The sequence below is a fragment of the Neopelma chrysocephalum genome, unplaced genomic scaffold (assembly GCF_003984885.1).
Source record: "Neopelma chrysocephalum unplaced genomic scaffold, ASM398488v2 Primary Assembly neopelma1_71, whole genome shotgun sequence".
NCBI lineage: Eukaryota > Metazoa > Chordata > Aves > Passeriformes > Pipridae > Neopelma > Neopelma chrysocephalum.
In genome coordinates, this window is record NW_020897731.1 from 3,684,906 (window position 1) to 3,699,564 (window position 14,659).

Sequence of the window (14,659 nt, forward strand, 5' to 3'; positions counted from 1 at the left end):
GAATTTGTGCTTTTGATGTTCCACCACTACTTCATGTCTCATCGCCTGTCCACCTAAGAAGAATTTCATTCATTTCCCCCACTTGCCCTGCCTCAGAGCAGTACTTCATTCCTGATACATGCAGCTAAAGGGGAATGCAAAAGAATAGTTACCTGTCTGCTGTTCTGCCACCACATCAAGCTACTCTGAGAAATTATTTTGTGAGGAAATAAAGGAGCACAGTACTGCAGCACCAAGCATGTTACTTATTCTCCATGCCAACTCATTGAGCTTATCCACAGACTGAGGATGCACTGACAAAACACTTAAAAGTGCACTGAAAGTATAGGAAAGCCTATGATAAAAATATCACCTGAATAAGGGTAGCAATGTTTTATTTTTAAACACTGCTTGATTCTTTACTACTTCCTGGTTTGTTTCGTAGGAGTACAGTATTGCTGTCTTCGTGCTCTGCTTGAGAATTATAGGTACAATATTTATGAGCTCATAAGAAAAGTCAACAGAAGACTCTATTAGGAAAAATGCTGCACTTCAGACCTTTTTTTTTCAAGCACACTTCATTTCTATCTAAAACAAGGATGTACAGGATGTACTAACTACAATATATAGCTATATTTAACTATAAACACCTACTTTGCATAAAACCAACGCCTTTTTGCTTTGGAACAAGAGAAAATTGACAAAAAGGAGCAAAAAGCACCCACAGATGTCTCTTTATGCTTACAGAATGTTAGTGGCTGAACCTATGCAAAGACTATGAAGTAGGCATAGCCAGTTTTAGAAGCAAACATCCATGAAATAAAATATATCACGATATACGTGAATTTGTGAGTATCAGCAAACTGTTCACATGGGTAATTGATGTTTTCAAAGTGGAGCAGGTTTGTAGCATGGGAATTCCAATCACTTTGTATGACAAAATGACTGGCTCAGTACATGAAGTGAGAGCAGTGGACATTGGCCACCTTGACTTCAGCAAGGTTTTTGACAGCAGTCTTTCATCAGATCCTCATACAGAAGAGGATGGGCAAGCAGACAGTGAGATGGACTGAAAACTTGCACAAAGTCCACCTGGAAGCCAGTGATGTACTCCAGGGGTCAATACTGGGTCCAATCATGCTCAGTATCTTCATTTGTGACCTGGATGAAGGAGTGCACCTTCAGCAAGTCTGCAGAGGTCAGAAAAGACAGGAGTAGTGGCTGATACACCACACATGGTTGTGCTTCCATCCACAGGGCCCTTGACAAACTGCAGAAATGGGCTGATGCAAATCTCACGAAGTTCAACAACACGAAGTGCAAATCCTGCATCCGGAGAGGAACAACCTCAGGCACCGGCACATGCTGGGGACCACTCTTCTGGAAAGCAGCTTGGCAGGAAAGGACCTGGAGGTTCTGGTGGACACCAGGTTGAACATAAGCCAGCAATGTGCCCTTCCTGCAAAGAAGGGTCATGGTATCCTGGGCTGCATTATGCAAAACATTACCAGCAGGTGGAGGGAAGCAATCCTTCCTCTCCACTCAGCTCTGGCTAGGCCACATCTGGAGTGCTGTGTCCAGTTCTGGCCTTCCCAGTAAAAGAGAGACACGGAGATACTGGAGAGAGTTCAACAAAGGGATACTAACATGATGAAGGGGCTGGAGCATTTCTCCTGTGAGAAAAAGCTGAGAGAGCTCGGGGGGGATCTTAGCATGTATATAAATATTTGGAGAGAGGGTGCGAAGAAGACAGAGACAGGTTCTTTTCTGTTACTCTCAAAGAAAGGACCAGAGGCCGTTGCCAGAAACTGAAACACAGGAGGTTTGCTCTGAACATCAGGAAACACTCTTTAATGATGAGAGTGACTGAGCACTGGAACAGGTTGCCCAGGCAGGTTGTGGAGTCTCCATCCTTGGAAATGGAAGCTGTCTGGATGTGGCCCTGGGCAACCAACTGTAGCTCACCCTGCTTGAGCAGATGGGGTGGACCACATGACCTCCAGATGTTCCTTCTAACCTCAATCACTCTGTGATGCTGTCAATTGCTGACTGTGAGATATGGCACAATTTATTGACATGAAGTCCAAAGCGAGCACTGCACCAAGAACATACTGCAACAAGACTGTGCTCATTCTGACAATTCAGTTCACTGAACTATAACCCTCATGCCGTTTACCCACAGCAATTTTCTTTAAATACGCCACAAGTAGAAGAAATGGTTCTGGAAATTGTGTGAGAGTAAATTACTTCTCACTATTTTCTTTTTTGCTGAACATTTACCATAATTTTCCATGAGTGCTGATGGGAGGCACTGAGCCCTGATACAGCACCTATCAGAAAAGTTGGGGGTATGTTTCTCAACATGTTGGGCATTAGGTAACATGCAAAGTGATACAGGGAGAACCTTAAATCAGTGGATCAGTCAGCTTAGACTTTAAAATTATATTTTCAGATAGGCAATGTGAAGGGGTGTAAAAGGAAGAGAAAAAGTCTTCATTTTTGAAGTATTTTACTCTAACACAATAAAAGAGAGATTTATGTGAAGAACATAAGCCTTAAAATTATCTTTTTACAAGAGTGATAGCATATGTGCTTTGTGTATCTGTTGGCTTCACATGTTAGCAGGAGATCATAGGGCAGTGTCTTGTGTTACCCAGTATCACCACCAATGTCAAGTGCATAAACAGTAAATGGAGAAATATCACAAATACTTGTTACAAATGTGACTCTTCTTCAATATTCAAATTAATGAAATAAGGTATAGATTATGTGAACTGTAGATAAATTCATATTAGTACCTAGAACAAGACAGAAAAGGTTTAAATCCAAAGCTCCCATTCCAAGCATACACCCCTCAGAACAAAACTGTTCTCGGTCAATTCATCAATACCTTTTTAAAACAGGGGTATAGACATAAAGCCATAATTATTTAAAATTTTTAATACAATAATGAGAACTCATACCCATATTTATTAAGTCATGAGCTCCAGTCTAAGTACTCACCATTACTGAAATGTGCCAGCTGTTCCCAAAAAGCCTTGTGCAGATCTGTTAGAAGTTCTTCCTTTTGTCGGACTGAAAGATTATTCTTTACAGTTAAATGGTCCAGAATATTTGATACAATAATTAATCTACCCTTGCACTCTTCTGGTATATAGGACTTAAGGGAATCAATCATTTTCACCATAAGCTCCCAGTTGAATAACCTTTCTTGAATGTCCTAAAACAAACATAAAGTCCTGTTTAGAAACCAAGAATCTGTCTTTGGTTGTGCTTTCCTTTCATTGAATTATTCTTTCCCAAATCATGCAGTAAACGGCAGAGGTTTCTCAAGACCATGTGAATAATAATCTTCATGTACTTAAATGTTTCTGAATATCTTGATCAGTGCAGGATAGCAGTGGGTCTATTGCATGTTCATTTGCAAGAGCTAATCTAAAACTGTTGGTGTTTTTCATTATTTGTAGCTTTCAAGAAGACATTTAGTCAGCAAAGACAAGAAGTTTGCACAACAAACTTAAATACTCAAGGAGAACACATGGACAGAAGGGCAACATGGAACACCTCTTTTCAAGGTACTATATGGCACAACAGTACAGGCCTTCATTTTGAAATGAGAGTGAGTTTTCATAATCTGCAACAGAAATTGAGCTTTTTGCAATAAAGCTCACAGAGACAACTGTAGTAAGCAGTCTATATCCTGAGGCAGGAATGACAGGTTCTGTACAATTACATCATTCTTTCTGTTCAGATTGACTAAATCTCTCTCAACTTTTATTTCTTTTTTTACTTTACCATTGCCCGCAAATCTTGAGATTCACTTAACAAACTCTCTACTGCAATCATCTTCTCGGTCAGATCCATCATTATCTTTGTTGTTTTGGCACTTGAGCATTTTGATTGGTCCAAAAAAGCCTGCTGGGCTTTGTCAGTCTGCTTCCAGAAAGCTTCCATCTGTGGAATATGAATCAAAAAACAACCCATGTTTCCTCATTAATCATCAGGTATTTCATTACAGCATAAGACATATGAGTCTATGGAGATACAAGTCACTGAGACAACAGACAGCTTTCAGTATTAGTTATAGTGAACAATTTGCAAAGCAAAAGAGCTTGTTTACTATATGATAATACACTTGGTGGTGAAACAAAGCCAGTAGGTCAATCCTGACATTTTAAAATAACCTTTTAACTTGCTAAGAATTTGTTGTTAGTTCTCCACATATTGCATCTACAAAAACCTGTTATGTTTTTAGTATTAAAGAGAAAAACATAAAAGATAAACTGCAGCTTTTTTTTCTGGGAAGTTTATTCAGCTGTAAGAGCAGGCATTCCAGTCAAACAACATTTTTTACAAAAAAGGAAAACTGAAAATTGTTACTGTTTTTCACCATCAAAGCCTTTCATAGCCAGACACTACATAAGTACTTTATAGACTGCACTGGAATTAAGTACTTTATGCAGTATCAGCAAAGTGTATCTACCCATTTCGATAGATTATTGTATGGGTAGTCTCTAGTTTTAGGTTCTGGTCCCACAAACACTTATGACTGTGCACAACTGTGAATACTCTGTGGTGTCCAACACAATTACTAGTACACATAAAGATAAGAAAATGCATCCATAGCCAAAATTTTTATTAAGTATTCATGAGTTTTGGAAAAAAATTTGCCTATGGCATCTGTGAGTATTGCAAAAAATACCCTTTATATTTTCAAGAGAAGGCTGGATTAGTTCAAGGTCCTGATCTATACAAATCTGTACAGAGAGAAATAACTTTCAATATGGATGAAAAGCATCTGCAGGCATAAGAGTGACAGAGCCACTGAGGGATGATTGCTGCTGGTGAATAAATGCCATGTTGCTCAGCAAGGTTGCCAGTGATTTTTTTATGTGATTAACTCTGGAGAACTCCGAACAATCAATTTTTCACAGAGCGAAGTTAAATTGCAAAAGAAACTTGACACAGATGTACCAACATTACCAGGACTTCCACTATAAAGTGAAAGGCTCAGAGAATCAAAAGAAAGCTGAGAAAATTCACAGAGAAGCACTTAAACACCAGACATTAAAAAATGTTAAATCCTGTCTGAAAAAGGCCCAAAGCTGAGATGATGGGCTGTTTAGTCCAGGGCTGAAGTGCCAGAGTCAATCAGAGCAGGCAGCTCACAGAGCCATCACTCTGACTAGTCAGCCTCTCATTTTCATCAGCAGTCAATTTGCTCAAACCCCAAAAACAGGAGAGAATATCTAACAGATTACTCAGTTTACTGGAAAATAATACATAGAATATTCTTAATCTCCCGTTTTGTAGGCTGAAACCTATTCCTACACAGCAAATCTACTTTAGAGAAAAAAAACACTTTACTTTGAAGATCAAATGCCTGCTATCAAACAATATTTGTACATAAAAAACATGTAAATGTATTCTAATGTGCTAAGAAAAATGTTTTGCTAAAGTAAATGCATAAATCGTACTAAAACATTGCCCTGTAATTATTTTCTTAGTACTTCTTTCAACTAAAAAAATTTTATTATCTCTTATTACACTCTTAGTTTTGGGGATTGATGAAAACGAGGTGCTAGGATAAGATTCCTATAAATCAGGCTATACATATGCTTGAAATAAATCTTACCATCAGACAAATAATAGACATGTCTCAGCTATAAACCCGGTGTGATAAAACAGTAGTGTTTTACAAAAAACATGAAAAGGTTTTTTTCTATAAAAACCATTTTTGTATGAAAAACATACTGGGACCCAGAGGCCATAGGAGATACTTTGCTGGAGCAATGTAAAAATGTTTTCAGTCCTTGTACACATATAAAATACTAACTGTGGACTAGTCAACAAAACCATTGCACTAAAGCAGTCCCCACCAAAAGAATAACATTAAAATAAAATCTTAGAAAAAAATAGAAAGTTACATTATCTATTACGTGCTCAGAATATTCCCTTTCCTTCCTTTCTAAGTCTTCTAGAGTTTGGTACTCTGAATTATGGGCTCCTGATGTCTCAGTATTCTGGAGTCTACAGTCAAGTTGTTTCTGTAATTCTTCAAAATCCTGGAGAAAATAAGCAAGTGATTTGTTAAACAGAAAAACAGACATAATTTCTAAATTTGGGAGGGAATTTGCTGAACAAGAGCGTTCAGGAAGTTCTGTCTTTGGGTAATGTGCCTTCTGTAACAAGAAGGAAAATCTCCAGATATATGGTAGCTCTGAACTACACTTACTACACATACATGTATTTCCACTAGTATGTAAGTACAATCAAGACTGCTGTTCATTTCCACTGAATTCAAGTTTTTGCACACTATTCTCACTGGATTTAAGGCAGCACAGTGCTTTAAGGCAAAATGCATTCTGATATAAATTATGAGGTACAACTACAGAGATTCCTTATAGTAATTCACAGATTGTGAGACTGTAGAAAGTCAGTCAACAACTAGAGCTGATGAGCTGACAGACTCATGCCTAAACGTGAAATTACATTTGTATGTAAGAAAAAAAAATCAATACTGTAATTAGGTTGCTCTCAGCACAAACATTCAAGACTTGGATAGGCAGGGCACTGGATAACCTTACTTAAGGCCAAGCTTCCTACAGAAGGTTGGACCAGACAATCTTGAGATGTGCTTCTCAATTCAGATTTTTCTATGACTCTAAACCGGAAAACGGAGAGTGGAACCAGTAGCTCTCCTGTTTTGTTTAGTTTTGTAACACTTTTTTTCCTTCTAATAATCTTAGAAATAGTACCATGACTCCCTGAAATGCAAATTGACTGGCAGTGTATGTCTCCTAGTTCACAAGTGGCATATGGACTTTGATACAAGTATATGAAAGAAAAAAGGATATATTTTCCCTTGATGAAAGCCTTGAGCTTCATTCTGATACTTTATTTACTGCTATTTTATTATCAGTAATGATATATGGGACCAAACAAAGTCCTGATAATTGGAAATTATTAAATCTGAGTAAATAAGGTTCTCAATGTTCTGTTTGTTTAAATGGATTAAGCTACAAAATACTTTTATCCTTAACAGATTACACACATCACTGTCCTGAACACTTCATACAACAACAAACAGGAAATGCATATAAGGTAATCGAGAAAATCAACTAACAAGGGAGTTCCTCTGCTTTTCTTCAGAAATAGATTACAAATGGCATTGCTGTTTAAAAGGAGCAGGTGAGATAGCCTGCTGTGGTAATAAGATTAACTCTTATTTTCTGTGGTCTTAAATATAATCAAACAAACTCACTTACATTTTCCTGAATTAAAAGGATCTTCTTGAACAAATCATCAGTAATCGTCTTCTCACGATAAAAGTCTGTGAGGTATATTTTGAGAACCTGAATAAACATCTATTTAAAAGGAAATAAACAAAACCCATGTTAAGTGTCTGTTCAACATTATAAGGACATCTTTGGGATAAAGTTTGTTGATTTAAATCGATCAGGGAGATTATAGTGGATCATAAGTGAAATAACAGATACATCACCAGCAATTCTCCAGTATTTCCATTGTGAAAAATTCTTTGGTTTTGGCTTCAGTAAGATACTGGAAGATGGTGTTACATTCTAACAAAGACAAGGACATAATCTCCTAATCCTTGTAACCAAACTGACACATTTGAAATTGTTCTTGACTGAAGAAAATGCAGATCACTTAAAAATGCAAAGTCCATTTTTCTAAAGTTTCATGAAAAACTAAACTGAAAGATACTATCTATTCTAAAGATAATAAAGATTTGTTATGATGATTTTAACTGTAGTCAGCCACATGAAACATCCACCATTTTTATACACAAGCCAAAAGTAAACATCTCAAGTTCTAGCTGGCTTCTTTTACAAGAAACATATTTATTTTCCAGATATGTGCCTTTTTCTTTTTTAAGACTGTAATACTAGTGTATTCAAAAAGATGGTTTTGAATGTTTTTAACACCGGGAACATTTTTGCTTAACCTTTTCCCCTCTTGTCTTAATCAGATTCAGTGTAAAGACAATTCACTTCATTACTAACTCCTGCAGCACTTTCCAATGTGAAACCCAAAATATGTAAAATTTAACAGCCACCTTCCTGCTACTCATATATTTGAAAACAGATGATGCAGAACTTGCCCATTTTAAACAGATAAAAACATAAATAAAAACATATTTACATATAAAAATATTTATTGAAGCCAACGTGTCGGCTGAGCAAAATCTGGAAAATATGTTATTATTAGAGCTCAGCAGAAGAGAAAACCATAAAGCAGCCATGTTTTGGATCTCACTTGCAAATGTTTTGGATAGGAGTTTGGCAAATTTTGAACACACCACCAAGATAAAACATATTGTTAAAAGAAAAAAAAAAAAGAATTCAGGAAAAGACTGAAAGGAAAGGATATGTTTCCTTAGACCTGAGGCTAAGAAAGACTGACTGAAATCAAAGACAGTAGAGTGGAAAAAGAAAAAACTATTCTCTAGATTTATTTTTTCCCCTTTTTCCCTGCTACCGAAAATATAAAGCTATTTAAATATTCAGCTAAAGGTCAAAGTCATTTGTGGTGGTGATTTCTAGTGGGCCACAAAGCGTATTAAATGCTCATTTTATCAGTGTTTCTGTGATTACATTACTGTGTTGCTACCTTACCTTCATTTACAAATTGATGATTAACTTTGAAATCAAGTTCAACCTTCCCTAGTTGAGCTAAACTTCCTTCTGGAATCTGATTGTAAGTTCTCTTTCTCATCTATTGAGATGGGAATAATGCATCAGAAGAGAAACTGCTTTCCAGGTTTACTTTTATGCTTACTCCTTTGGATTGTGTAGAAATTTGTTCAGAAAATCCCACCTTTTCAGATATTCTCAGTGCCTTTAGTAAAATATATCAGAAATGACCAATCTATTCAAACAGAAGTCAAGAAAAAAAGGGAGGAGAAAGCTACAGATTTTACGTCCAGACTTATACTAACTGAGCTAAAACTCAGTATCAGTAATGATTCTATAATTGATCATAACTAGTCAGCAAAAACAATTGTCCTGACTATCCTATGGCTTCAATTGTATATCTTTCTTTTTTTTTCTCCTTTGTTCTTGTCAGCTTTGGATAATGTGACCTGTGTAGGTAGTTATCTACGGTTTAAATGGTACCTTAATGCCTCAGTCCTACAAAATCACAACTATTGTACTTATCACAATGGCACTGATTCAGTTGAACTGAATTTTAAATTTTATTCAAAAAGCTTGAAGTCTCTGGAGTTGCAACACACAAGCATTGTCCTTAAGATAAACTCATCTTAAAATTTTAATTTACTGCCTCTCTTTATGAACCTCAAGCACTGTATGTTATTCTCTGGAGTAAAGTTTAAAACCAATTTTTTATATTTCCTCTATTGGTATTTCACAGACCAATATATTTCATTATACTTTACTCCTTTATGAAGCTCATACATATGCAGAACAGGAGACAAAAATAAAGACAATAATGCAGAAATGCAACTCTGCTACACTACATCCCAGCTAGCCGGTTGTTTATGTTATTTCCTAAACTGATATTCAACTAAGATATTCAAAACAAAGAGCTATAAATGAGTTATAATTACCTACCACATGTTTTTCTTTTCTGAGTTCAGTATCAAGATGCATGAGATCTCTTAAAACTAGACTGCAAAGGCAGAGCTTAACATCAAAACTAAAACAAAGATTAAAGAAGTGTTAATCCAAATGATGGCTACACAAAAGGGCAACACCATACAATAGTTGCATTTAACCACTAAATTCTCCTGAAACCACTGTCCCAAAAAAGCAGTTAAGTCACTTTATTTCTACATTGCCTTCTCTTTCAGATAAAATTTCTGTACGTAAAAGTAAGCAAAACAAAGTAGTGCTTTTAACAAAGCGGGAGTTGCAGTTTCCTTTAGAAAAAGGCAAGGTAAACATAGGCACGAGTGGCTCCAACAAAGGGAATACGTGGCTTTAAATTAACACAGCTATAATAAGAGTGACCATTTTGAAAATGTTCTTCATCACCAGTACCTTCCCCAGCCCCTGTGACACAAATATCCTTATCCTTGCTAACGAGGATACAGATACACATGTGTTCATCCAGGGGTGCAGCTGAAAGATAATCAGAGCTGACAGCCCATTTCAATTAGCTCTACCTGCTCAACAGTGGCACGTCTGACAAATGAGCTGTTCTCCCACAGTAAGACATGAGTGATTCCCATTAAAAGGGAGAGAACAGACCACTTGGTGTTCTAAAGGCACCTGCTGTGTGACTGGACACTGTACAGTGCAGAGGACTCCATTCCCAGTTCAGCACATCACCACACATGTGAATCCAGCATAGGAATCGTAACAAAGTATCTCCTTATCCTAACACGGATATACCTTTTACAAGACAGCTTTTGCCAAAGTTCTGATTCCCAAAATTTCATAAAGAACAAGCTGAATTTCAACATACAGCACAATGTATAACTTTAATCTCCCCAACCACTTTTATAGGGTTATAAGCAGATAACCCTGTCTTGATGTGGTGACTGTATGCATTCAAGCCAAGCCTCTGTTTTACACCAAACCTCCAGTGACTGTCCCGAAAACCACTAGGGTATGCTAGGAAATGACCAAACGCAAGGGTAAATTTACTGTTTACCTCTCACATGTCAGCACTTCAGGGAAGCTGGTCACCTTAAGGAAGGCTCGAGCCTGAAATCTGTCATCGCTTGTTGTGGAATGTATTGTTGTGGAGGAACTACAGTCCTCTTTGTCTCCCTGGCTCAGGGATCCCAGGCTGCCTGATGTAGATGTCTCCACAACCTGATTAGGCAGAACTGCCTGTTTTGGATTCTCATGCAAAGATGGATTGGATGAGCCATCTGCCAAAGGCTAAAAGTCAAAGAAAATTCACGAGGTCAATTAATACAACACAATAAGGAGATAAACATCTCATCAATTTGCAGAGTTCGCTTTCAAGAGAAAAATTAAACAGTATACACAGCAAAAGTGTTTCCATATATAAATTGAGATTCATCATATTGACAGGTTTTTGCATTGCCCAGAAAAGCAATCTTCTGTTGTTGTATCCTTTCTTCCTTCCAGATCCTTATGGGGTTTTTTTAAAGGCTCCTTGGACAGATCCAACTTCCATTAATGTTAATGGGCAGAAAAGTCTCTTAGCTACAGTGAAAATTGACTGGACAGCATGTAAAGCATTGCAGGTTTCAGGGGGAGCTGAAAGCAGTTGATGCCTTACAGAACAAACCCTGAGTCAATGGACTATAAACAAAGAAAGATCCCTATTAAGCAAATTGGCAATAAATGTTCTTTACTTGACTCTGCAATTTACTGTGATACAGAATGATTGTCATTAACTTTTACAAGTAGAATCTAAAACCTTACCCTAAATTTCTGATTGATGGGATAGATCACTTTTGCCTTTAATGCAAATGCCGTGATGTTACTGTCCAGAGGAGACTCACTTTCCTGCATGGAAAAGAACAGAAAACCATTTGGGAACAGCAGTAGATCTGGTACCTGTAAGTATTGCATGCCGCTTTTTGTTACAAAATGTAGAAGTTCTCATTGATAACTACTAATTGATTGTTTTTTCTTTGGCAGGAGAAGTCTTCTCTTAAGATTTATGCAGAGTATGAAAACTCGATAAGGGAACACTTGTCATTACCACTGCTCTAAAAATGTTTTTAATCCTGAAAGCATGAATAGGCAATAGCTGGTATTCACATGATATTTTCATTTTGTGTCATGTCTGTGTACCCCCCCACCTCTTAGCAAAAACTAAAGATTTTACATGAGACTGAAATTAGCTTAATAATAGAAACTACTAAAGGATAAGCTGCACAGATATAATCGTTGCTGCAAATTCTGTCTTTCAATTTAAATGAAGAAACAATAGATTAAGCAAACCTAGTCATCACCTTTTTCCAGGAAGAACATTTATAGTACAACCCTTAGCTAAAATCTAGAGAAAATACCAATGTTTTTTCAAAAAATTTTTTGTAGACAACACAGTCCTTTTATACAATCTGCTATACCACATAGTCTGACTTGCTGTGACTCCCTTTTTCTAGCTACTGGAACAATGGGATCATTGGCTTTGTATTGAGAGGTTATATATGGCTTAATAAAAGTCTGTCTATAAGAAACAGATAAGTGAATCCAAGCACTAGGAGATTTCCTATTCTATTTTTTTTGATTTTTTCAAATGAAATGAAAGAATCTGATTTGTCAAAATATAATTTTCTCTATACAGCTTTTTCTAGGAAATATCAAAGCACTAGTAGAGTATTAAAAATAGAAATGGGAAGAGAGAAGCAAACTATATAATTCATTAGATTTCTATCATTGCACCTTTTCATCTCCATTTCACTTATTTCCAGAAATTTTTGGATTTACTGATACATTTAAAAGCATGGGGGCAGCATGTAAAACACTTGTTCACACTGAGCAGTCTCAGTGTTGCAGAACATACTCAGGGACAGGAGCTGACAGAGCTATTGCTCTGCAGTGGCTGAAGGCAGAGCAGCCAGACCAAAGCTGGAAAAGCCATATTGTAGAGTGCTAGAACTAATACATCCTGCTTCTCAGCAGGCATAAATAACACACAGTTATTAATAATACAGTAATTATAGTATTATTGCAATGTGGAAGGTCTCTGAATGAAAATACCTGTTTTTCTGAAGTACTCTAACCTAATTAAAAGCATTTTCCATCTATGTTTCTTAGTGAAGTGTCAATTTGATGCTAGTAACAGCAAAAGCCTCTGAAAATTAGAACAAATGAATAGACAAAAAAAAAATGTAACTTCAGTAGTTAAGACAAATAGGTGGGAGAAAGTCCCTCAAATAACAAGGTTACTTCTTAATGTGTTATAAATGAGTTAACATGTTTGGGAAATGGATGTAGTTGTGAATGATCATCTTTAAAAGACTGTGATCCCATTGCAAAAGCACTGATAATATGCATAAAGATGTATAATTGCATAAGTTCTCCCACAGGATTTACACTCCAAAAGAGAATTTGCTCACTTTTTATGCTGTACTTTAACTCCAGCAAAATGACCAACCATGGTTTGTTACCATTCCTGATCACAAAACTGCAATGAAGATTAATTACCTGTCAGGATTTAAACTAACAGTAAAATGTTAACAATAACATCTATCTCCTCTTTGTTCTGAAACCAGTTTTTGTTACAAGCTAAGCAGCAGACTGGCTGGCTTTAACTGACATTTTCTGCATGTATTTAATGTATGTATAATAGACTGAGTTAGCTGAACTGCACATTTTTTAAAAAAACCACAACCTTTAACTTTGCCAAGAGCAGTCAAATCACCTCTGGGTCAAAGGTATTGATCTAACAACTACATGGTAGGACTGATTCTCCAGTTATTTTGAGATTATTAAAAAAAAAATTATTTGATTTTTTCATCGAGGGTGGCTAAAGTTTATACCTTCTACTACTTTTCTTCACAAATTGTTTTTCCAATTGTCCATGAATCCCAGCTCACCACAGTGGTTTTTCAGTACTTGGATTACTTCCTTACTGTAAAAGTTTCTCTAATAGAGCTCTTCATCCAGGAAAGAATCCACTATTAACTATCGGCACTGATTCCAGTACTTAAGAACTTTTTCTTATGTCAATAGTGGTAATTTATTCCATCAGCTTTTTGAAACTAAGGATGACATACAGACAAAACCAAAGAAGCCTCTGTGCAAAAAGAACTCAGGATCTAGATTAAACTATCCAAAGAGTCTCCCAGGTGAAATGGAATTCATAGAGGTGAATGAGTGCTTTAAATGGTTGCATTCATAAGCAGCAATCAACTCCCGGTCTCCATCTTACGCTCTTTTCTGAACCCTTTTTAAAGTCTCAACTTCAAACCCACTAAAATTAAAGGAGTTTGGATCAGGCCCTGAATGTGCTCATTGCCACATGCAGCAAAATGGACATCTACTACCAAGAGCAAAGCTTTACCTCCAGTACCATTTCCTCTTTTGATGTATAGGGTTCTGCTCTATTTTTTGCGAATGTGTGTTCTTTTTCATCAGAGTTGAAGCTTTCCAGAAGTCTCTGGGAATCATCTTTCTGAAATTCCAAGAGAAAATACATAAAATGTAACACTGAGATCATGCAGATCCACTGGAAACATCTCTGACAGCAGCCTGGACACAATAATGTCTCCATTGTGAAAATTATTTCAGTATTAGTTGAAAATTTTTGAAAAATACCATATGAAAATGAAAATTTTACATATTCAGGAAGGAATAATTAAAATTAATGAACTTCATAATTTTTCATTCCAGAAGTAGAATTTTAATATGAAAAGTTTTCAGAGGCTGTAAACATGTCAAATCAATCCATCTGCTCTCAAAATGTCTTACTACAGACTGTGGAGTCAACTTCATGGTCTGAGCTCAAACATCTAAATTAAAGCAAGTTAACTAAGATTGTCTATAATTGTCAGCAATGAAGAGAACAACACGTATTTTTGCTCCCCTGCTATGAGAAAAACTTCCTAAATGAAGTTTTATGTGTGAGAAAGTTCCTGTCAGGAAGAAATAATCACCAGAAAACATTAATCATCTTCCTTCCCCAAAACGCAGCCTGTATCACTGCCCTCACTTCCCAAACAAACACAGAAAGCCACTGGTAGGGATACAGACTGTCTGGGAAT

The 14,659-nt window shown here is 36.5% G+C and overlaps 1 protein-coding gene across 4 annotated transcripts in view; it reads right to left on the reverse strand.

Moving 5' to 3' along the window:
• Positions 1–14,659, reverse strand: part of EVC (EvC ciliary complex subunit 1) — a 51,096-nt gene that overhangs the window by 33,857 nt on the left and 2,580 nt on the right. For 3 of the 4 annotated variants that reach the window (XM_027686377.1, XM_027686376.1, XM_027686375.1), the window contains exons 2-9: positions 13,960–14,070; positions 11,367–11,450; positions 10,621–10,853; positions 9,576–9,660; positions 7,248–7,346; positions 5,907–6,044; positions 3,775–3,933; positions 2,983–3,199 (exon numbers count right to left, since the gene is read on the reverse strand). In XM_027686377.1, coding sequence (XP_027542178.1) covers positions 2,983–3,199; positions 3,775–3,933; positions 5,907–6,044; positions 7,248–7,346; positions 9,576–9,660; positions 10,621–10,853; positions 11,367–11,450; positions 13,960–14,070 — 1,126 coding nt within the window. The remainder of the gene's footprint in view (positions 1–2,982; positions 3,200–3,774; positions 3,934–5,906; positions 6,045–7,247; positions 7,347–9,575; positions 9,661–10,620; positions 10,854–11,366; positions 11,451–13,959; positions 14,071–14,659) is intronic. The other variant, XM_027686378.1, reaches the window with a different exon arrangement.